Source organism: Mastomys coucha, unplaced genomic scaffold (assembly GCF_008632895.1).
Source record: "Mastomys coucha isolate ucsf_1 unplaced genomic scaffold, UCSF_Mcou_1 pScaffold5, whole genome shotgun sequence".
Lineage (NCBI taxonomy): Eukaryota > Metazoa > Chordata > Mammalia > Rodentia > Muridae > Mastomys > Mastomys coucha.
Window position 1 is genome coordinate 7704248 of NW_022196911.1, and position 25259 is coordinate 7729506.

Sequence of the window (25259 nt, forward strand, 5' to 3'; positions counted from 1 at the left end):
GGAATGGAGTTGCACTCTTTTGCTATGCATGTGCAGTTTGCACTGTCTAGCGATTTGTGGGCTGGGAGTGCTGCTTATGTAGCCCAGCCTCACTGATACTGTGGGGAGGGGCAGGACAGCCTTCTCTTTTAGTGTCTGGCTGAAGTATGGGTCTGCAGGCCTGCCCTTCTCTACTTGGGGTGGTGCATGTGGGTGGTATGGGCTTCTCCAGCATCCTGAGCATGGTGTAGGAGAGGCAGAAAGGAAACAGAGAAAAGCATGCTGCGTTTCAAGTGAGTCTCAGGGTCCCTGAGCAGCCTGCAGCCTTCCATCCTTGAGTCTTTCAGGGTTTCTGAGAACATGGTGTCTTAGTCAGGGTTTCTATTCCTGCACAAACATCATGACCAAGAAGCAAGTTGGGGAGGAAAGAGTTTATTCAGCTTACTTCTACATTGCTGTTGATCACCAGAGGAAATCAGAACTGGAACTCAAGCAGGTCAGGAAGTAGGAGCTGACGCAGAGGCCATGGAGAGATGTTTCTTACTGGCTTGCTTCCCATGGCTTGCTCAGCCTGCTCTCTTATAGAGCCCAAGACCTCCAGCCCAGGGATGGCACCACCCACAAGGGGCCCTACCCCCTTGATCACTAATTGAGAAAATGCCCCACAGCTGGATCTCATGGAGGCACTTCTCCAACTGAAGCTCCCTTCTGTGATAACTCCAGCCTGTGTCAAGTTGACACACAAAACCAGCCAGTACAGATGTGTTAGGGCATTTTCAGTCCTAAGAAGGAGGAACAGGAAGTTTTAGGGCAGATTTTTAAAGTAAGATGCTGACTATTTGAATAAAGGTAGTTTTAAAAGGGTTATTTACTTTTTTACATTTGTTCTAGATATATTGTGCTCACTACACTGCTACAGTGACACAATATGTCTAGATCCCATATGTGGGCTCTTCCTGAGCCAGCTATACCAAAGCTGTCTAGAGAAGCTTGTTTTTAAAAAATGCACAGTGAGGGCTGGAGAGATGGTTCAGTGGTTAAGAGCACTGAGTGCTCTTCCAGAGGTCCTGAGTTCAATTCCCAGCAACCACATGGTCACATGGTGGCTTACAATCACCTATAATAGGATCTAATGCCCTCTTCTGGTGTGTCTGAAGACAGCCAGTGTACTCATATACATTAAATAAATAATAATTTTTTAAAATGCACAGTCCAAGCCCATTGGACTAAATCCCAGCACTCAGGAGGCAGAGGCAGGCAGATTTCTGAGTTCCAGGACAGCCTGGTCTACAGAATGAGTTCCAGGATAGCCAGGGCTACACAAAGAAACCCTGTCTTGAAAAACCAAAACAAACAAACATACAACCCCTCCAACCCTCAAGAACTTCAACCCCCAAAAAACAACAATAGCAACAACAAAGACTATCAAAAACAATGCACAGTTCTGTGTTGTGTTTTTGAGTGTGTAAACAAAAAATACATAATTAAGACTTTTAGATTAAATAATATCAGTAGGAGAGGATAAGATAATCTAAACAAAACCAAACGTGTCAGATGCCAGCCAGTGTGGCCTCATACTAGTGGTGTCTATAAATTACTTAAACTGATCTGCAACAATTTAGTAAAAAAATCTAAAGTCAAAGTTTAGAATCTTTTAGAGGGTCCACTAGAATCTGTTGAATAAAAACAAAATAGGGTTTATTTTAGTAATTATTTATAATTGTGGAAAATATGTATAATGTAAAAGTTACTACTTTTCTTTTTTTCATGCTGGGAAATGTACTAGCTGGTGAAAGGATTTACCCTTAGACCAGACTACAGAACACAGGGTTATGAAGTACACTGCAAAGAGAGCAGCAGGCATGGCAGAATCAATGAACTGGTGCCACATCAACTGTCCTTATGTATACAGCTCCATGACAGAACATGTCTACACCACTGTGACCAGCACCACTCACCCTTAGACTGTTCACTCGTCTGTAACTGAAGCTCTGGGCTCATCAAACAGTAACTCCTGCAAGTACCACTGGATTCACAAACACATGCACATACATATATACATACATACATATGTACATACACAATGCATACATGCCTATGCAATGCACACATATGCACACACATAAACATGTAATACATACATGTGCACATAATACATAATGCACACACATGCACATACATACATATTCACATATATATAGATACACTTGGGGGTTGTGTTGGGGACTGAACTGAAGGTCTTGCACATGTTAGGCAACTGCTTTATCATGGCCCACACCTCTAGCTTCTATGTCTTTAAAAAATTCACTCTTCAATGTATTTTTATTTCATTTTATAAACGTTTTAGGTGACAGATTAAAATCTGACACAAACGCACAACTGATCTTCACTATAGATATAATGAAAGCTGTGCTGGACCATTGTCCTGGTTAGTTTTCATTGTCAACTTGACACAAATCCAGAGTCACGTGGAAAGAGAAAAGTTCAACTGAGGAACTACTTAGATTGGTTTTGCCTGTGATTGCATGAGACTGTTTTGACTAGTGATTGATGTGAAGGGCTCAGCCCCCAGTAGGAGGCACCATCCCTAGGTTGTGTAAGAAAGTTGGCTGAGCAAGCCAGGTGGAAACATTTCTCCGTGGTTTCTGCTCCAATTTCTGTTCAGCTCCTGCCTTGACTTCTCTCTATGATGGGTTGTGACCCGGATATGTAAGCTAAATAAACCTGATCCCTTTCTAGCTGTTTTTTGTCAGTGTTTGTTACAACAACAGTATTTAACTGGGCCAGCCACTCAGTGTGCTTACCACCTGTCCTATGGGCAGTGCATAGGTGTTGCCTCGGATCACCCTTCTGTCATACATGATGTTCCCATAATTCATAGGTTCTTCAACTCTGTAAAACAGAAAATTCTAAGTGAACAAAAAATCTCCAGTGAACCTGTTTCAAAAGAATTTAGATGAAAAATATCTTACAGAGGCTGGAGAGACAGCTTAATGCTTAAGAGCACTTGCTTTTTCAGAGGAGCTGGTTGGTTCCCAGTGTAACTCCAGTTTCATGGAACTGTGTATCTCTGGCACCGTGTACATATACACAAGCAGACAAATACCCATACACATAAAGTAAAATATAAACATATAAAACTGTACAAAGGAAATAGTAGTACAGCTCAAAAAATATGGAGACAGAGCTATGGTTTATGTAATCTGTTTCTCTGTGTAGCCTTGGTTGTCCTGGAACTCATTCTTTAGACCAGGCTCAGAGATCTATCTGTCTCTGCCTCCCAGGTACTGGGATTAAAGGCATGTACCACTACCAAAATGCTAAAAATTTAATGTATTACTTACAATAATTTCATGTTGGGGACTATTACTCCTACTGATTGAAGAGAAACAGAAATGATCTGTGTCCTTGCTGGTAAGACACAGGGGTGTGTTTAGGCTTTAAAAACTTAAGACTGTTCAACAACTGTGAAAAGGGCTCAATAAATTAGAGTCTGTCCTACAAGACTAAGAAAGCTCCATTCAGGGATTGAAATGTACATTTAATAAAAGAATCAAGTGTTAAAAAGAAAGTCAACTTTGCTCTGGAGTTCTTCAGTGCTCTTCTGTGTCTAGCTGTGAGGCCACCCTCACCTACACCATGACACCCATCACAAGTTGGGCTGAGCTGCTGACCCACAGAAGCATCTCTCGAGCATGAACACACAGCATGCTTCTCTGTCCATGCCTCCTAGTCTTAGGGGGCTCCAGGTCAGCTGTATGCTCCTGTGTGGGAGCGCTCTCTTTTCTAGCCCCATGTGCTATGACCAGAGTCTTACTTATGGTTGTTTCCCAGCTACTATCTAGACTTCCTAAAGGCTCAGCTTTCTCTTGTCCATAGAGCAGTGCTTCTCAACCTTCCTGATGACACGACCCTTTAACACAGTTCCTCATGCTGTGGTGACCCCTAGCCATAGAATTATTTCCTTGCTACTTCATAATTGTAATTTTGCTACTGTTATGAATTGTAATGTAAATATCTCATATGTGCCCTCTCCACCCACCCCATGGTGGGAGTTGTGACTCACAGGTTGAGAACCCCTGTCTTAGATGATCTCATCTATGTGCAAAGCTTCAGTTATAATTGACACACCAATTCTATTTTATTTTTAGTTAAGTACTCTGAACTCCAGGAATATCCAGCTGCCTAAAGGCAACTTTCTAGGATGTCTAGAAGGCAAATTTAAACTAGACTATCCTCTCATTCCGACTTACTCCTTCAGATGATTTCTACTTCATTAAATGCTGCCAATAGCCACAGCTGTCATTTTCTCAAGAACACTGGGAATCATCTATGACTGCTTCTCTTCCCTATCTTCACAGCTGGTGACACTTATTCTCCACACTGCATTCTCCTCACAACCTTCCAGGGCTCTTTGCCATCACTATCTTTTACCTGGATTGCCAAAAAACCCCTCTTAATTAACTGGGACAACATTTCTTCCTCAATGTGTTCTATATCCATTGAAGCCTGTAACATTTTAGAAGAGAGACTGTCCAAGTAGTACTGACCTGATTAATGTCTCTTACTATTAAAATAATAAGGGAAAATACCGGTTGACACTGTCTATCAAAACAACAAAACTATGACACCAAGTGTTGATAAGGATGTAATGTATTTGTTTAAATATTCTTGGAAGACAGGTTTATTGTATTTGCTCACATTAAAATATATGTACATATGTGTATATGTATATATCTTAATGATCACATTCCTAAGAACCTGCCTCAGAAGTAAAAGGCCCAGTACATACAGTTGTCTGTCAAACCTCATTCTTTGTAGCAAGAGCTAGCTGCAAAGCCAGTATCTATCAACAGTGTAAAGTCTGAACAATGATGGTTACACCCATATGCTGCATTACCATGATACTATGGAAAACAACTGAGCATTCCAATTACTAAGAAGGCAGAAGTGGATCAGACTTGTGTTCGTTACTGTTGCTATGAGATAAACTGTGATTGTTCACCTTGACTTGATTGGCTGGGTTGAGAGATACCTAGGAGATTAGTGAAGCAGACTTCTAGGTGTCTGTAATGTTCCAGAGATGATTAGGTAGGGAGCTCTCTAACTCAATCAGTAATTTAGATCACTGGTGGATTCAAATTTTGAACAGACTATGGAGAAGTGGAATATAAGAAGTTGGCTTTAATGGGTGAAGTCATTAGGAGTACGGCACTGAAGGGTGTATCTTGGCTGACTCTCCTGTCATTTCCTCCTCTGCTTTCTGGCTGCCATGAAGTGAGCATCTGTTTCTTCACACACCTTCCACCATGGTGCTCTGCCTCACTTTCACAAACATGGAGCCAAATGACCATGCAACAAAACTGTCGTTGGCTAAAATAAATCTTCTCCCTCCTCTGCTAGTCTTCTTCGTATTTGTTCAGTGATGGAAAGTTCAGTGACACACACACACACACACACACACACACACACACAGGGGTGTTGTGTGTCCATAAGAAGGCATGAATTTGAATATAAATATGTGAGCCTGAAAAGAAGTACAGACAAATGAATACAAAATGGGTAACATGATTTGCCTTAATGACAGCAGAAAGGGGGGACTGAGGCATACATCACGAGAATACCCTAGACATGAACACATTCTTAGATGCTTTTTATAAATATGTATGTGCATATACAGAAAAGAAAATAGTTGAAAAATAGATTTAAAGCTTATTTAATATGGAGACAAAGCTAACTGCAGAATATATACTATAATTTTATTTTAGGAAATCTCATATGAGATCATTTATATATGTGTGTGTGTGTATATATACACACACGCACACACACACACACACACACACATATGGCCATTTATATGAATATAAAAAAAGAGCAACAGAAAGTGGATAAACAGTGATGATGCAAAAGTGAGCAGGAGATGATTAACTATTTTATTCATCTACCTTTAGTTCCTTTTGTTTCTATAAGGGCACTTTACCCTTATAAGCTGAAAACCAACAATGATAATTTAACCCCCTACCCCCTATCACCTTTTCTCCTCCTCTGCCCTCTCTGTTTCCAGTACCACTAGCATAAAAGGGAAAGCTGACCACAGCCTCTCTCACTGGCTTCACACAGTTTACCACTTTCCCATGCCTATGCGGGTCCCTCTCCTGCTCTCCCTGTTTTCTAGCCACATTGGTCTTTCAGAGTTTTCAAACTGACTTGACTTCTTTCTATATCCATCCATCTATTCATCCATCCATCCACCCACCCATCCATCTATCTATCTCTCTATCGTTCTTCTCTTTCTCTTTTGTGGGAGTTTTGAACATGTGATTTCTTGCCCTAATCTCCAAATTCATTTGGCTATTTCCTCAGCTCCTTCTACACGCCCCCACTCCCCCACAGGGATGGTGGCCTTCTATGCCCTTCCAGCATGTCCTTAGTGCCTGGTTTTTGCAATATTTGGTAGGGTGATGCCACAGTCTTTTTTTTTTTTTTTTCATAAGTGTCTCTCTGCATTCTAGCATGCTGACACACATGGCAGGTACTGCACATGGATGGCTTAAAAAGATCCTAATTGCTGCCAAGATCCTAAAGATCCTTGGCAGCCCCCAGCCAGGCCCCACTGGAAGGTAAGTGAGTCCTTATGTCACCAAGAGAGTAGCATACATTCTCTCATTGCTCTCCTGTACTTGTTTAAACTGTCTAGTTAGTGGCTATTAAAATGGTGGAACTCCTATTATTTTGCTGTTGTTGTTGGTAGTGTGTGTGAAAGGAGGCAGGGAGGCTGAGGTAGAGAAGCTATGAGGACAAAGCAGAGGCTAGAGTAGGGCTCTATTAGTTTCCTCTGTCTGGTTGCTGTGATCAGATACTGCACAGAAGCAAATCTAACAGAGGAAGGCTAACATTCATTTTAACATCTGAAATTTAACTACACTAATTAAGAGCATTTGACCACACAAGGTAAAGTGTTCACAGGTTCTGGGGATTATGTGAGGACATCTCTAGGAAGCCATCAGTATTCTGTCTGCCACGATAGTGTTAAGCTTCATTTGGTCAGTGTCAGGCAAAAGGGATGGTGCAATTTTTCCATCTCTTTGAATTAAAAATACTCACTAGAAGGTATGTATGCTCTTTACTAAGAGACTTGTAAAACAAGGCTGTCACTTTTTGGTTGGGCATAAGCCTATAGGTGAGTTTAACTGTGTTTATGTGTTTGCAATCTGCTGAGTACTCTTAGCTGAAACACTCAGAACTAGAAGTATTTCAGATTTTTTTCCCTCAGTTTGGAATATTTGCATATAAATGACTCAAATGTAAGCATGCTTCATATATGCCTACATACATAGCCTGGAGATAATTAGATACAGAATTTTTACTGTACCTGTATTCTGACTAGTCACCATAATGTCTTATGTGGAACTTTCTGTTATGGCATTGTGGCACTCAAGGATCGTCAGGTTTGGGGACTGGTGGGACTGCTCAAGGATTAAAAGCCCATACTGCTCTTGCAGAGGGGCAGAGTTTGGTTCTCAGCTCACAACCCTCGGCAACTCCACCTTCAGGGGCTCTGATGGCCTCTTCTGGGATCCACTGACACCTGCACTCCCATGCACATACACAAAGAGACACTCACACATACATGTAAAAAGCTTCAAATTTCCAGATTACGGATGCTCATTCTGTTAAAACTTCTTGTCTGTAAACCAGAAAACCTGTATTCAAATGCTTTTTTTTTCAGGTTTATAATTTAATGTGCTACAAAAAAGCAAAAGTCCTTGAACCAATACAGCTTGTACTGTTTTTTTTTTAAAATTTTTAACTTTCTTAGAGGAAAACTAATGAGATATTCCCATTTCTATGTTGGTGAATTGGCTTCTCATATCTAAATATAATACTGGGATTCAGCTCAGTCACATATCTAATTAAGATAATTTGTAATTTCCCTCCCTTTTAAACACAGTTATCCAGGCTAGCCATGTGTTATCTGGAAAACTTATTTACTATGGTCAAGGTTGATATAGAAACTTTTGAACAAGACTGAACTAACGACTTTGTAGAACTGAGACATACTGACCTAAAGATAATGATTCTTTGGACGGGTTACACAGTCATTCACCAGAAAACTTAGCTAATGACAACCCCCAGAATATGCTTATTTACAAGGTATCATAAGAACATGGTTAAGGGTCTCAATCTACTTTGTAAGTAACCACTTTCATGAAACATTGTCTATGGTTTCTGCATTACTTTGATACACTGATAAATTAGTCAACATGTTACTTCAACATAAAAATCAACTAGTTACAAAAAAAATTCAGACATTCTATTGCTTCTGCCTCTGAATAACAGGTCTTTCTCAGGCCTGGCCGAGGGTTATAAGTGTTCAATCACCACTTCAATTTACACTAAGAACTTCCTATGTGTTAGGCAAGGTTCTAGGTGAGCAAAAGGTGTGGAGTAAATGCTTGCACTCTCAAGCCCTGCTATTCCAAAACTTGAAGCTTATATGGAAAGAACTCGGAGAACCATAAACTCTGTAGTCTTTATTACATATACTGGCCTGAATATTTGCAAATATTCACTAGGGTAACAGTATGCTTTGTGGTCCTGCATGGAGGGCTAACCTAATTCCACCCAGACTGGTATGAAAGAAGAGCTTTACGTGGCTGGCTCTCTCATTTGGTACATGCTAACCTCTGTGCTTCACTTTCCTTATCTGCATGATGGAGTGATGATACCAACTTGGCAGAACTGTGGTCTAAGAAAGAATGTGTAGGTGAATGCCCCGGTATGGTGTTTGGTGGTATCCATAAGCATTCCTGTACACCAGCTTTGCCTCTGTTTAACCACATAGTTGTGTAGACATGGGAAAGCAGAAGGGGTGCAAAACGGGGACCTGACAGGAGCTACTTTGATCACTCACGGCTGTAAAATGCTGTCCCGGTAGCGGCGGCGCTGGCAAGCTACGGCCCGGGGCCTGCTGGTATAGGTGTAGGTGCCTGAGGCCGAGGCTGCCCGAGGGTTACGGTCTGTCATCGCTGACGCCATGTTGGGGGTCGAACCGCCTCCCTTCTGGTGAAGGTGGGCTCTGAAGCAGGTGGGGGCTAAGGAGTTGTCGTAGCCGGAGACGGGTAAGTAGTGCCAAGGGCAGGGCTGATGCGACCCGAGAGGACGCGACTCTCGGGGAAGCGGGCGGGACGCGAGGTGGCCCCAGCAGCAGGTTGCTGGTACCGTAGGGTTTCTCCCGGGAACTTGGAACGAGTCTGGCGCGCCCGCACCGGTTGCCGAGCAACCCGAGGTTCCGCCTGGAGGCAGGAACACCAGGCAGTTCCGGCCAACGGGGTTTCCGGAAGGCTCTGTAGTAAAGGGCACTTCCGGCTCGTGGCCCCGCCCACCCGCTGGTCTTCGGGCGCGCCTGAGCAGTGGTGGCTTCCTGGCTGGCAGGGCCTCCCAGATGTTGGTGGCGGCCATTGGGTCGATGGTAACGCCGTTTGGCCCGGCGCGGGGGCTAGTGTCAGCGCCATCCCTGCAGGCCCATGTGCTCGTGATCTTTCAAAGGCCGCCCGGTCATTTCTTCTGCCGCGCCGCCGCGCTCCCGGCTCCCCGGGCGGTGACACGCCCTTGGTAGTCTGGCTCCCCGCTCTGTTACGCACTGGGGCAGAGGCGGGCGGGGCGGGATGTCTCCTGTTTCCCAGTTCCTCCTCTGTTCCCAGGCGTGAATTGCAGCGCCTGCCTTCTCCACTCATCTTGGGCTCCCATTGGCCATCCTTTAGACCTGTAACTTTTGGATAAGGCTGGGTAGGCTGTTGATTAAGTAGGGTTCCTTTACCGCTTTCATCTTTCAGGCGCCCAAGAGCGGGAGCGTTTTGGGATTTAATTTTAGAACTTTAAAGAGGTTAATTTTTTTTCTGTGTAAGTGTATGCATCCTTCGTGATTACGAGGGTTTGCACCTTCAGTGCCACTAAGTGGTGCCTTGGCTTTTATCGCCCTTCTGCAGTGTACTAGCCCAGCAACACTTGGGGGAGTGGTTATAATTTTTGTGCGTACACGCTTTTTTTTTTCCAGTCTACAAAACGGAAGTAGAATTTATCCCTTAGGGTTTGTGAAGATTTAAAGTGTTAATTGAAGCTTCAGTACTTAGGACTGTACTTGGTTAATGCAGTTACATTTAAAGGAGACACTCACCATTCTATAAATATACTAAAAAGTGTGTGGTAAATGCTATAGACAGACACTGCTGAAGACTTTCGATCTGACTGATTTTGAGGAATCTTTTGAGAAAGTGACATTGAAGTGAATATAATGTCGAGGTTAGCATCTGGAGAAAAGGTACCTCTTGAATGTCTTTGATGGGGCCGTTTCTTAGAGGCTAAAAGCAAGCTTGTTGATCCGAGTTTGCGCACCAGAACCCATATACTGAGTGAAGACAAAATTCAGACTCATACACAAATAAGTGGGTGTGATAAGAGATTCATAAATTCGAGATGTAGAAATCCAGGAGGGTGTGTATAGATGACTTGTAGAAATACTAAAGAAAAGACATTATTTTGTAGAAATGTTGAACAGCTTATCAATGTTTTTGCCCCCTTGGAACAGGAAACCAATTCCAAACAGTTAAAGCAGTTAAACATTCTTTCACTTAAGTTGAGATATAAAACCTGGAGTTTTAGCACCCTGTTTTCCAGGAAGAGGGAGGAACAAATTGGTTATTTAGCTAGGGAAGAGTAGGGACTGAGTGGGTAGCCAACTGTGCTATCCCAACCATAGCTAGGGTTTATTAATAATGTGATAGCTACTAAACGTTCTGTAGGTTTCTACCCACAGTCTGGTTCTCTTTATTTGACTCCCAGGGCAACCTCATTTACTTCTTTGGTTATAGTAGCGCTTATATTTTTGCGATCATAAAGTCTTTTGTGTAGAGTCTCAGGTGACAATCCCAGACATCTGTGTTCTGTATGATTATCTTGCATCCAGTCGTCTGCAATGCAATGATTTGGCCAAAGGATTTTGAGTATTTGACTAGTCAGTCATTGGAAACTAAAGGTTTAGAAGTTGGGTTTTTTTTTGTTGTTGTTTTTTGTTTGTTTTTTAATTTAATGCCTTTGCCTTTGTGGAATTTATATTTTAATAGATGAATCGTAAAAACAAGGCAAGGGAGTAAAATTTAGATTTTAAAAACCAACAGGAAAAAAATGCAGCATGGAAGGTTAGGTACAAGGAGAGAGGAATTTTAGGCTGGTTAGTGAAGGCTGAACGATACTCTAATCCCAGCAAACATGAGAAGGGTGTGAAGTAATGAAACTTCAGGGGCTGGTGAGATGGCTTAGCGGGTAGGAGCATTGACTGCTCTTACGAAGGCCCTGAGTTCAGATCCCAGCAACTATATGGTGGCTTACAACCACCCATAATGAGATCTGATGCCCTCTTCTGGTGTGTCTGAAGACAACTACAGTTGAATTGCGGGGCTGGAGCAAGCAGGGCAGCAGAGGTCCTGAGTTCAATGTCCAGCAGCCACACACATGATGGCTCACGGCCATCTGTACAGCTATGGTGAACTCATACACATAAAATAAATAAATAAATCTTAAAAAAAAAAAAAAAGAAACTTCAGACTGGTAGAACATCCCAGATCAAGGAAGCAGCAGAACAGAATGAACAGAGTCCTCATAGCAGGCGTGTTCGAAGACAAAGAAAAGTGGGTGGAGCCTTGAGGACAAAGGGGAAATGACGTCAGTCAGTAACCGTGTTCTGAAAGTCAGTGCGAAGGCTTGGCCATTTACTTGAGGGCTAAAGGCCACTAAGAGGTTTGAGTAGAAGTTTGACAATTTGATTAAAAAGAACTCTCCCACTGGAGAGATAGCTCAGCGGTTAAGAGCACGAATAGCTCTTCAGTAGGTCCTGAGTTCAAATCTCACAACCACATAGTGGCTCAAAACCATCTGTAATGAGGTCTGACGCCCTCTTCTGGTATGCCTGAGACAGGTATAGTGCACTTACATATAATAAGTAAATCTTTATTTTTTATTTTTTATTTTTATTTATTTTTTTATTTTTTTTAATAAGTAAATCTTAAAAAAAAATTTTTATTAAAAAAAAATCCTCCTGACTCCAGTTTCTTCATTGAGAATAGACTACCCTGTGGCAGAGGCAAGGAGACTGTTACCCAGTTTTCCTGGCCAAGAGGAGGACCGAGACTAGGGTTCGGGTGGTAGATAATCTGGGGAGATGCCTGCGCTGTCTTGAACGTTGAAACAAATGGACTGGACATGGTGATCGGAGAAGGAAAGTCGCCAAAGGTGACTCTTAAGGGCTATGGGTAAATGCTGCACAATGTGCATAAAAAAATTGCCCAAATGCTTTGGCTGTTTTTGTCCAGAGAGGATTAAGTTAATCACTTATTTTTGGTCCTCCAGCATGATAGCCAGGCAAGTGCTCGAGCAACAGAAGTATTTTCCCAGTTTAAGGATCTGACCTTACTGTAGCTGACAGGAGGAAGAGAGGATGGCCTTAAAGGATTCAGACATTTTGAGTTTGCATTTTATTGTGTTTTTCATGGTTCCTGTTATCCTAAAGCACAGGTCTTTCTATCTTCCTTGGAAAGCCAAGGATGTTTAGCAGGCGTTCATCTTTGGATGAACTTCAACTATATACATATTTTTTTTTTTCCATTTCAGCTTAGAATTCATCAGGTAACTCCAATTAAAAGCCAAGCAAATTGTCAGGCTGTCCTCATCACCACCCCATGTCCCTTCAAGCCCTGGTTGTGGCTCTCCACTCCAGGTTTTCTCTCCCTACATTAGCAAGGCTCCAGGTCATAGCTCTGTGCTTGACCTAAATGCCCTGCACAGAAGCTAACAGAATGAGGAGGAAAAGCAACAGAAATTTCTGTACGACTTCCTGTATTTCTCCCCTGCCTGGGATTCACTACCAGACCAGCCAGTCTCCATCGTGGAGATTTTAACGCAGTAGACACTATGCTCCATACTTTATGTGTATAATTTCCTTTAGTTGAAATGCTATCAATCCTAACATTTCCATTCATCAGGCAGAACTGAAACCCGAAAGGACCTTAGCAAGGTCATAAGCAGGACAGTGACAGGTAGGACTGAACTCTGGTCTGTTTGACCCCACCACGGCAAACACTGTCGGCTCATGGCGCTCATGACCTCAGTCCTGGAGCCTCCTGGTTCTCAGCTCCTCTGCAGCCTCCCTTTTCTGCTTCTCATTCCCCCTATTTCAATAAGCACACAGTCCAGACTCCTTTTTTGGCCTCCTCCATGGTTCTTTATTCTTTTTAATATGTTCCATTTTTAGAGATAGAGCATCTCTATGTAGCTGGCCTCAAACTCACCATCCTCCTGTCTCAGCCTCTCAGGTGCTGACCCTGCAGGTGTGGGCCCCCCACCACACCTGGGTCTTCTGTTTTTTGCATCTTCCCAGCCTTTGATTGTCCTACTCCTTTCTGCCTTATGGAACCACAGTCTGTCCCGACTGAGATGGGGCTCTGAGCACGCCTGGTCCCTCTTCCGATTCCCATTACCACATTGCTCCCAGGCCCAGGGCCCTTACACTATACCACAAACAGCACTGTCAGCTTCCTGCCTGACTTCTGACCACAAGTGCTGTAGCACTGCCTTGCAGACTTGGGCAGTACCTCCCTGCTGTGCTGCTCAGAGCTTCTTCCCCCTTGTTCCTTCTCCCAGGTTATTTTCTGCTCACATTTCAAGTCTCAGCTCCTCCCAGGAAGACCTTTCTGATCTTCTGGCTTATGCTCTTCTAGCCTTCAGTCACGTTTTCATCGTTTCCTCACCACAAGGCATTGAATAGGACTCATGGACACATTGCTTCCACAGTGAGGCCTTGCACTTACTGAGGGATTAGGACCCATTGGTGTCTGTACCCCTGAATAGATTCAGTTTGCTGACCGAGTCAACATCAGAGGTGTGCATTTTACCCAGGAAAAGGAAGGAGTGTCTCTTCCTTTTTGGTGTGAATAGTCTGAGCAACTGAGTGCAGCTTCAAAATGTTTCCAAGTACAGATAATGGAAGACAGAGAGAGCTTGGGAGCAGCTTCCTGGAACCAGGTAAACCCATGAGCCCTACAGAAACATGGAACTTTCTTCCTGTCATTGCGGGTCAGATAATAGGCAAGTGAGCCAGAAAAGGAAGAAAATGTTGGTGAAGCAAAAAGTGCTTAGATGAGAACAGGAGATGTTACAGAAGGTCGTCCTAAGTGGCTGCCTTGGATTAAAAGGCAGAAAAAGCCCAAGGAAATAATATTCAACAGAGACCCGTGCGACACAGAAAGGCCTCAGCCACATAGTGTTTGCTGGGTGAACAGTCCAGGCAGAAGCTGATGGCCAAGTCACTGTTTCTAAGCAAGCTTGTTATGCCGAGGGACTGAAGGAAAGCAGGGTGGCCAGAATTAGGAGTTCCCAGGGGGAGGAGTTGGGAGAGAGCTTTGAGAGTGTCAGAGGTGGTGAACTGTCAAATCATAGGCCTTCGTAGGACAGGAGGCATGGACACAGGAGAGCCATCCAGGACTTTTAGGGACAGTCAAATGACCTGGGCTGCCTTTATAGAGATCATTAATTGCTGTGTGAAGAATGGATTGCCTGGAATGGAGGCTAAGATACTAGTTAAGAAGACATGTAGCTCTTCAGAGAGGAGACAGGCCTGGAGCTAGAACAATAGCAGAGAAAATAGAAGAGGTACGTTTGGGATATTTTGGAAATTTAAGATAACACTGTGTTTTAGCTTTCACTCTTGATAGAACAGGTCTAGAGTCATCAGGAAGGGATCAGTGGAAGGACTGCCCAGATCGAATTGACCTGTGGGCATGTCCGTAGGGGGATGGATTGTCTTGGTTGCCTTTGTTGATGGGCAGGGCTCAGTCCACTGCTGGAGGCACCGTTCCCTTGGCAGGTGGCCCTGGGCTATATCTCTAAGCATGGGTTTATAACCAAGCCAGCAAGCAGCATCCCTCCATGGTTTCTGCTCTACATTCCTGCTTGGTTTCCTGCCCTGACTTCCCTCAACAGTAGACTGACCTGTAAGACGAAATAAATCCTTTCCTTCCCTAAGTTGCTTTTGGTCATGGTATTTGTCACTGCAGCAGCATGAAACTGGGATACTCAGTAAAACATTATATAAGGGGGTGAGGACGAGACAGACACAGGGTGGTCACCATGCTTCCAACTCAAGTGAAATAAAAACAAGCACAAACTTCACTGAGATGGGATGAGATACCCAGAGTTCTGTTCTGGATATGCTAATTCTGAAATTCACGGCCACATGTCATGTGGGTAGGTTCTAGCTGTGGCTGTGAGTGAGCAGTTCCACAGAAAGGTTGGAGTAGAGAGAGAGTTGGCTGTTTAGAGAGGGCCAAAGACACGAAACAGAATGTGGTCTGTGGATAGCATCCTAGGTTTTCTAGCTCATGTTTGAAAAATATGTGACAGGTTTTTCCACACCGATGACCTAAACATCTACATGTTACCACCAACTTCAAAAGGTAAAGCAGTAAATCCCTCTAAACTTGGAATGTTGAAAGGAATCTCAGAGTTAACCACACTCAAAGAAAACTGCTGTCCTTCTCTACAGGAGACATTAAAAAACATATAGATACATGTATATATTTTAACACACATATTGATATATACATGTATATATATTAAAATATGTATCTTACACATTTCTTCTTAAGAAGAAATGACTTAGTCTTTAGTTAACATACAGAGAAATGAATTAGGAAGTTGATAAAAATGTATTCTATCTATTCAGGTGGAATTTTTTTGTGAATTTTTTAGTCTCCTTAAGTTTATAATTCACAATGTGTTTTTCATCCTAGATAGGCATCTGTGTTTGCGATTTAATTCATATTTGCAAGCATTTCTTTTTCCTACAGAAAAACTCCAGAATCATGTAAACAGTGGGTCCTTTGAACCTCACTCTGGCCCAAAGGAGCCTGGCTTTCAGGCTGATGGCGGTGTGCCGGAGGTTCCTTGAATCCGGTGGTAATACTCAGAACTATAGACCTGCTGCTTTTCAATTTGCTATAGAACTGAGAACCAGACAGGATGTTCTGATCATTTCCTTTTGATCTAATAGGCGATTCTTTCTAGTAAGAGCCAGGGGGAGCACACGCTCACCAGTCAGAGTAAAACCGTGACTCAGAGTGTGCAGAAGAGCGTCCGTCTTCTTGGGAAGTTTTCAGTATCAAAACATGTTGTGTACTTGAATGAAAAGTAAAATTCACATCCATTGGATGGAAATTTCTTGTAAGAAGATATAAAACCCCCCTAACACTTTCTATTCTTGAAAATGAGAGTTATTTTTGCCAAAGAATCTGAGAGCTGAATGCATTTTTTTTTTTTTAAATTGGCAGGTTGTGCTAAGGCCTCTGATTCTGTGATTTCATTCACTAGTTTTCATCTTCCCCTAAACTATGTGCCATGGTTTAAAAACACAGGACGTGAGGGCCGGAAGAATTAAAAGTACTTTTAGATTTGCAAAATTTTAATTTAAGGCCATGAGTTTCTACTTTGTTGAGTAGATTATTTTGTGTTTTTAAAAACATTTCAGATTTGTAAAACATATCAGACTCATTACAGAAGGAGTATTGAATCAGAATCCAGCCCAGAACATCACCCCTTTTCTTGGGAAACATGCACAAGGAGGGCCTGAACTGTTAGGGGATAAACCAGCTGTTGATCGTTTCACTGATTCCAGTTGGTCTTATCTGCATATTGTAGCAAAATGTTATAGGATTTCCATTGTGGTTGGAAATAATACGGTATGGCACTTGAATTGGATTATTCCTAAGAATAACTTCATAAGACTTGGGCGCCTAAATCTTTAACAGACAGTAGACTTCCTCAGGCCTCAGTGCATTGCAATTTATACAGCCGCAATCTGTTCCTTTGGGGCTTATACTACGAAAGATTGACCAACAACTCTCTTAAAGATTGGGATCATTTGTCTAGACAACAAAAATTATAGCAGACTGTAGTGGCAAAAACACCCCTGTAAATTGTAATATTGTGCATGTTGCCCTAGAGAGATCCCCCTCTCAAACATCTGTGCTGCTGTAGCTAAATCCAACTGTTCTTGCCTAAGGATCATCACAGGCATTGGCTTGCATGTAGAGATTCCTTCTGTTACTTGGAATTTTAGACAGATCATTCCTAAAATGGTTTCAAGTCTGATTTGTGGGGATTAATGTCTGACTACTCATACCCACAGGAGAGAGAAACACTTCTAAAATGTCCTGTCACTCTTGGAGATTAAAGAGATTTGTAAATGAATTTGATAATAAATATTGCTGGACATGGAAAACCATAGGAAATTACTGAGAGAAATCCTAAAATGGCTAAATGAGGGCTGGGTATAGTTCATTGTTAGGTCAATTGTGTTGCAAGCATGAGGCCTAAGGCTCAGTTTCCAAAACCATTAAAAAACAAACAAACAAACAAACAAAAAAAAAACAGGGCTTAAATGTGTGGTGGTTTGGTCTGGTGCTGCTTTTATTTAAATTTGTATTAAAATGCAAGATGATGTTTGCCCCCAACCTCCCAAGCCGATCCTCATGTATAACAAGTGATGCTATATAAACCTCATTCCCGATTAGCTCATCAATAAAAGGCTAGAGCCTGTGATTGGGCAGTAGAAGAAGAAAGGTAGGGTTTGAGAATTGAGTGAGGGGGTTTCAGAAGAGACCAAAAGGAGGACAAAAAAGGAGGACACAAAGGTGGAGGAGGCCGCCATGAGGGGACTGTGAGCATGTGACTAGGAGAAACAGCAAGGGACAAGGGACAGATGGCTGGGAAATAAGTTAGAATAGCTCTAAAATCTGTCCAATCTAGGCTTGCAGCTTCTAAATAAAATACCTGAGGTGTATGTCTTTTATACAGGCTATCTAGAATTTATAATTCCTTTTCCACAAATGAGTGGGAAGATGTATTATTTTCATGGAATGGAAGATTCAACAATCTGAGGTACTAACTCTCTCAGTTGTTATATGAATTTAATTAAACTCCAATTGACATTTCTAGATATTAGGTTGAGGATGTGGCCCAGTTGGGAGGGTGTTTGCTTAGCATACATGGAGCCCTGGTTTGGGTCCCAGCACCATGTAACACTGGTTGTGGTGGCACAGAGCTGTGATCCCAAATCTTTTGAGATAAAGACAAGAGGACCAAATGTTCAAAGTCATCCTTGGCCATGTAATGATTTCTGCACTATCTCAGGCTACAGAGCCCTTTGTCTCAAACAAAACAAGAATACCTTCCTAGACATTGGCAAACTTAACTGAGAATATATAAGGATACAAGGTCTTAGCATATTGTAAGAGAATGAGAAGGTTGTGACATAATTTCGGGTCTTCCTTTAATGTTCCAGTGTCCAGACAGTGTGACACAGGTAGAAGGGTAGTTACATAGATCAAAGAACTAGAATGCAGCCCCTAGGGAGATGCACATCTATAGTCAGGTGTTTACTTTTGGGGGACAGATGCTGGGGACTGAACCCTAGAGCCTTGGTCATGCTAGGCAAATGTTCTGTCCCATCCACAACCCTCAATCAGTTTTTGGCAAAGGCACTGAAGCAAGACACAGGGAATGTCTTGTTTACTTCTTTTTTGTTGTTGTGACAAAAGACACTGTGGACAAGGCAACTTAGAAGCATGGTAGGCTCATGGTTCCAGAGAGTATTAAAGCCCATGGCTAGCATGTCAGGAAGCTTGGCAGCAGGCAGGTGCACATGACACTGGGGGGCCATGACTGAGAACTTGAATCTGATCCACAAGCACAAGGCATAGAGAGAGCTAACTGGGAATGGTGGAGGTTTTGAAATCTCAAAGCCTATCCACAGTGACATGAATAAATAGTAAACAAACTACATATTGGAACAAAACCTCACAAACCAAAGAATTTGTGGAATACATAAAGTTCTAGAATATGTGAATACCTGCTGCAGTTTGTTACAGAAAAGATGATTTTAAGGAAAAGGGGAATAAGGCTGGGTAATTCTTAAATAGCCAATAAACACATAAGGAACTGTTCATCACCATCATCATCAATGGAAAATGTAAATCGGCCCACAGTGAGACACTAGTATATCCCCAATATAGTGGCCAACTAGAGTAAACTAGTCAACTAAGCCAAGCCAAACCAAATTGGCAGCACCAAGTATTTATTGATAGCCCCATGAATCGGGCTATCTGTGTGAAACAAAATCAACCACACCTTGCATTCTGAATAGATGGGGTTTATGGTATGGCTAGATCTCAATAAAGCTGATCAAAAATATAAACCACTGGAAGATTAAACATTTACTCTTTTGATAAAGGGCCAAATATACAGATGCCTAAGCAGTTATTAAAATGCTGTCTTCATAATAAAAGAGAGCTAGGGTTAGACTTAAGTCTTACCACAGATAGTTTTCCTTCAAACTGGAGTATATTGGTGTGTGCAGAGGGTGGAAATAAAGGAGAGGAGGAACACAGAGAGAAACAAATGTGCTGAGTGCTGACCTCTGGCTATCCGAATCCCCAGACCCACTCCAAACACCTAAGTCAGAACACCACCCCAGAAAATGCTTGAGACGGGTCTTTGCGAACAAATTCAGAATTTTGAAATAGCTTCCTTATTTCCCCTTCCTTCTCTGGTTGGAGACCATCAATTGGAATTGTATACAAGAGTAACATATTAAAAGGGAAACGTCAAATGGTATATGTCATTTCGGAACAGGAACCAAGAGCTTTGAATACAGCACTTCCTAACAACTTCTGTAAACACAGCAAGAGTCTTGCTTGTTTGTTTTTAGCTTTTAAAATTATGTAACTAGATTCAAACTAAGAATTAAGGTGAGTCTAACAAAACACAGAATGCACGGAGTTAATTTTTTTTAGCATATGGATCTGCCAACTTTTTTTTGTTTTGTTTTGTTTTGTTTTGTTTTGTTTTGTTTTCAAGACAGGGTTTCTCTGTGTAGCCCTGGCTGTCCTGGAACTCACTCTGTAGACCAGGCTGGCCTCGAACTCAGAAATCCTCCTGTCTCTGCCTCCCAAGTGCTGGGATTAAAGGCATGTGCCACCATTGCCCGGTTTCGTTAAAATTTTTTTAAATTTAAATTTTATTTTGTGCTCATTGGTTTTTTTTTTTTTTTTTTTGACTGCATGTACATCAGTGTGAAGGTATTAGAAGGCCTGGCACTAGAGTTACAGACAAGTGTGAGCTGCCATGTGGGTGCTAGGAATTGAACCCAGGCCCTTGGGAAGAACAGACTGTTCTTAACCATCTGTCTAGCCTTAACTAATTATTTTAAAAATATTTTTGTTTCTTCTATATTTTGCACTGAGTCTGCCCAGTTCTTTGGGGGCTTAAAGACTAGATTAACTGATATTTGATAGTTGGGGAACTGGAGAGATGACTCAGCAATTGAGAGCACTGGCTGCCTTTACAGAAGAGTGGAGTTCAGGTCCCACCGCTTCCAAGTTAGCAGGCTCATAAGGGATCAGACATGCTCTTCCGGCTTCCATAGGAGGCATACATTCATACGTACACATATATAAATAGCATTAACAGCAGATTTTTAATAATTATTCTTTCATTAAAAAAACATAAAAGGAATGTTAATGTTTTTCTCTAAAAGAGATTTTTATAGCATTATATTTAATACCTGTTTTTCATGTCTTTAGAGACAGGTTCTTTCTATGCAAGCCCTACTGGCTTGGAATTCACTGTGTAGAGCAAGCTGGCCTTGAACTCAGAGATTCACCTGCCTCTGCCTCTTCAGTGTTGGAATTAAAGGTGTGCACCACCTTGAGCATTGGGCTATTGTTGATATCTGTGTTGAGATGACCCTGTAAGGAAAGAACGAAAGCTAACTCAGGGAAGAGTTCCTCATGGTGCAGCTCACCCGCCTTTGATTTCTAAACAAAGTTAAGTAAGGAATTCCATATCTGTAGCACTTTCCAGTGCTGACTTGTGCATGAAGCCCGAGCTGTATAGGGTACATTTCTGAAGCCCCTTAGAGTGAAATAGCAAAAAGCTACATTGTTTGGAGAATCAAAACCACACAGAAAGCTAACGTTTGTCAATGACCTATGGGGTTCTTGTTCTGCAAACCCTGGGTGTGCATCATGTCATTCAGCACGGGGTAGCCCTGCAGAGTCGCCATCCTCTAGCAGATGGGGATATGGGCACGGGTGCTTAGTAATGTCTCCAAGGCCAGATCACAAGTGGTTGGTTTCAGACATGATCTCAGGCAGCCTGCCTGTCTTCTCTGGCCATGTCCATGGTCCTGGGGTTTCTACTATTACATACATTCGTGCCGTGCTTAATCCTGTCCCCCACATCAGGTTCCAACAGAAGGGAATGGGACCAAATTTCTCTCCTTGTAATTTCCACAGAATATGAATCTTTAGATTTGTACTTCACCCAATTTGCCTTTTTAAGATGACAAGTTTAAGGTATGAGGCATGGCTCAGTGCTAGAGCACGTATTTGCCTGTGTTTCTCGTATCATTTGATAGGAACAGTAGGTTGTGGGGTATTCCATTTTCTGTAAGACAATACAAACCTTCATTCATTTTTTTTCATTTGGTTTACAGTGTTTTACTGATACTGTTGATTTTTAGGTTTTAACTTATGTACTGTGTCTTTAGATTTTTTGAATCATGTTGTAAAGGCCTGTTTTATTTTGAGGTTATCGAAGAAGCTTATTCCTATTTATTCTAGAACTCTGACTTTTCTACTTCCCATGCTTAATTAAATCTGGTATCCTTCTAGAATTCAATCTGGCAGGCACTGTGAGACACCGTTCCGGTGTTTTATTTCTACAGCCATTCCTCTCAAGCTGTCTACAAAACGCCTGCGTTTCACACACTTTGACCGTCAGCACCATGAGCTGAGCCTTCGAGCCTCTGTCCCCTTCTGTGGGCTGGGGTCTCTCTGAGCTACCATCCCCCTGTTTCCTTGACCATGGCTTAAAGTAAGTCAGGGCCCTTTCCTGTCAGATTGCTTTCTTCGGTTCTCTTGATTTGTGCTGATTGAGATTGGAGATACGTGGGGTCTTTAGCTGAGTTTATTGCATTGTAGTGAGCAACACAAACCCAAACAACCCCTTGTGGTGGCTGAAAGGCCCCAGCAGGCCTCCTCTCTGTGCTTCTCACAGATCTGGGGTAATGGGAGTGCTAGATCTGAACTCAGGTCCTCATGCTTGTACAACATGTGCCTACATGCTGAGCCATCTCTCTGGTCCCCATATGAAACCTGTATTCTGTAGCAGACAAAACACAGTGTCTCAATCGACATTCAAGATATTGTTAACTGATTCATTGTCATCTCTAGTGAGCTGTGTACACTCTGGCCTCCTCAGTAGTTCTCCTTTTGCAAAAGAAGAGTTAAAAAACCACAGAATTGAATTAATGAAGAACCTGCAGCTACCTGAGATCTTTTCTGATGTGGCTTCATGCGTGGTTGACAGGAGGAAAGCACATAATGGCAGCTCTCCCAATGAGGTTATAGTCGGGCATTTACCCAATCGTTCTTTTTTATAAGTTTTTTTAGATTTATTTATTTATTATTATATATAAGTACACTGTAGCTGTCTTCAGACACACCAGAAGAGGGCATCAGATCTCATTACAGATGGTTGTGAGCCACCATGTGGTTGCTGGGATTTGAACTCAGGACCTCTGGAAGAGCAGTCAGTGCTCTTAACCACTGAGCCCTCTCTCCAGCCCCCTAATTATTCTTTTAAGTGTGCATTAATATAAACAGTAATAGACATTCCCATCCCCAGCATTTCCAAGTACTGTGGCCATTAGCCATTGCTTGGTGCATTAATGTTGCAAAACCTAGCTGCTGACTCAACTACTGTGGGACCTGCCATGGTGCCATGTGCTTATTGGGTTTAAGCTTTATGCAATTGTTCCTGCCTCTAGCAAACATTCCCAATTTTGGTAAACTTCCCTAAGCCAACATATCTAGGTCAGCTTCAATTTATTTAAATCCTCAGGTCAGGGACAGTGTGTGCTTTTGAAAATAATTACAGTACATTGTGGGTCACCCTCCTGCCCACCCCCTCTTTGTAGGAGGAAAGAAAACTTCTTAGGGACACCAAAGCTGACCATTTGTGTCCAATAGGAGCTGGAGATGAACCTTGCTAACAGCTGGTCTCCGACTTCTAGTCTCTAGAACCATGGACAAGGCATTGCTGCTATTTAGTGCCCACCTCTAGTACCATTGTGGCAGCCTCCACAAACAGGCATACATGGAAACAGAGTTAGAAAATCCAAATTGGAAACATCAGTGGGACACATAGAAACAAGTGAGTCCCACACCATGTGATATTTGAAATGGTCACCACAACTTCTCTTTACTGGTCAAAGAAAGACATCGATGAGAATGACATACACGTTACCATCAGAAGCCGTGGATATCTTGACATAAAGTACTGGGGCTTCCAGTGTCATTGTCACCTTTTAAAATATAGGCAGTTATCCAGGCATGATAGTGCGTGACTTTAACCCCAGCACTTGGGGAACTGGGGATCTCGGAGCTCAAGCTCGGTCTGCTCTACACAGTGAGTTTTTGGACTATTCTGAGAATCCCTGTCTTTAAATAAATAAATAAATAGGCATTTGAGAAGGGTTTTCAAGACTGAGGAAGAGTCACATGGAGGTCAACTCATTAATAAAGTGGGAATACATCTAAAACTTTCCAGTTTGTCATCTTGGTTAGCCACTGCAGGCAATGCTCTTATTCTCATTAGTAAGTCATTAAGAGCCATTGTGGTAATGTGGCCTGTAATCCCATCACTCAGCGGACTGAGGCAAGAAGGTTTCACATTCTGGGACTGCTTGGGCAACAGGGAAATCCTGCCTCAAATAAATTTCATATATACATATATGTATATGTATATACATATATATATGCATTTCATATATATATGTATGCATATGTATATGCATATGTATATATATATGGATAGATAGTATATGTCCATGTACCCATATATATGTACAAACTCTGTCATCTATTATCTCTCTATCCAGATCCATCATCTATCCATCCATCATCTATCACCCATCCACGATCTATGTATCCATTGCCTATCTCTCCATCCATCTATCCATCCATCATTTATCATCTGTTTGCCTGTGTGTATCACTAAGAACCTGGTGGGAGATCATTTTTTCCCCAATTCTGAAAGACTCAGTGTGGTGCCTTGCTCATGGTAGGTACTAGACTCATAACTCTGTTGGTGCTCAGCTCTAAGAAAGGGTTACTTTTAGTCACTGTCCAGTCAGAGGGGGATGCCTTGCCCTTTAAGATTGATTTATTATTGGTGCTCAATAGAGCATAACAAAGATTTCCTTTTATTTTATGTACTATGTTTTGCCTGTGTGTATGTAAGTCCACAGGCATGCCTGGAGGGTAGAAGAGGCCCTCAGATTCCCTGGAACTGAAGTTACAGATGGTTGTGAGGAGGCATGTGGGTGCTGGGAACTGAACCCAGGTCTTCTGCAAGAGCAACAAGTGCTCTTAACTGCCACCTCCTTTTTTTTTTATTAAGATTTTTTTGTTTTTTGTTTGTTTGTTTGTTTGTTTGAGATGGGTTTAATCTATGTAGTTCTGGTTGACCTGGAACTCATCCTATGGACTAGGTTGGCCTCTAACTCAGAGATGCACCTGCCTCTGCCTTCCAAATGCTGGGATTAAAGTCATGCACCACCACTACCCAGCTTATTAGAGTTATTAATATTACTTTTGATCATGATGCTTGGACAACCCAATTTACAACTCGGCTAAGCAAGTGCTCAGTAAATCACCTCTGAGGAAGAATCAGTTTTTTTTTTTTTTTTTTTTTAAAATCTGGTAGTGAGACATCATCAAAATCCTGAGTGTACACAGTATTTTATAAAAATGGATATAATTAGGAAGATTGGAACCCTGTACTTTAAAATATTTAGATAAACATATTGGTCATTGAGTAGTAAAATTCTAATATACAAGCATTTCTCCTTATGCTTGCTAATCACAAGAGCGAGGTGTGCAAAGACGTTGGCATGTCTACTTCACTCAAATGGAAGCATTACATGTGCCAGATTATCTTGTGTCTTATGTTTTTTTTCTGTTCCCTGAGTGACTGCTTGCTAAAAATTGTGGCTCAAATCCCCAGAGAACAGAGACTACATCTCTTGGACACTACCTCCCCAAGGTATGTGTTGGCCCAAAATGAGTGTATAGTGAACAGACATGGCTGAATGGACCAGTGTG

The 25259-nt window shown here is 42.1% G+C and overlaps 1 protein-coding gene across 2 annotated transcripts in view; it reads right to left on the reverse strand.

The window, feature by feature from the left end:
- Positions 1-9606, reverse strand: part of Rsph3 (radial spoke head 3) — a 57332-nt gene extending 47726 nt beyond the window's left edge. For both annotated transcript variants that reach the window (XM_031351690.1, XM_031351689.1), the window contains exons 1-2: positions 8897-9606; positions 2784-2871 (exon numbers count right to left, since the gene is read on the reverse strand). In XM_031351690.1, the coding sequence (XP_031207550.1) occupies positions 2784-2871; positions 8897-9444 (636 nt within the window). In that variant the 5' untranslated portion in view covers positions 9445-9606. The remainder of the gene's footprint in view (positions 1-2783; positions 2872-8896) is intronic.
- Positions 9607-25259: the final 15653 nt, after the last annotated feature.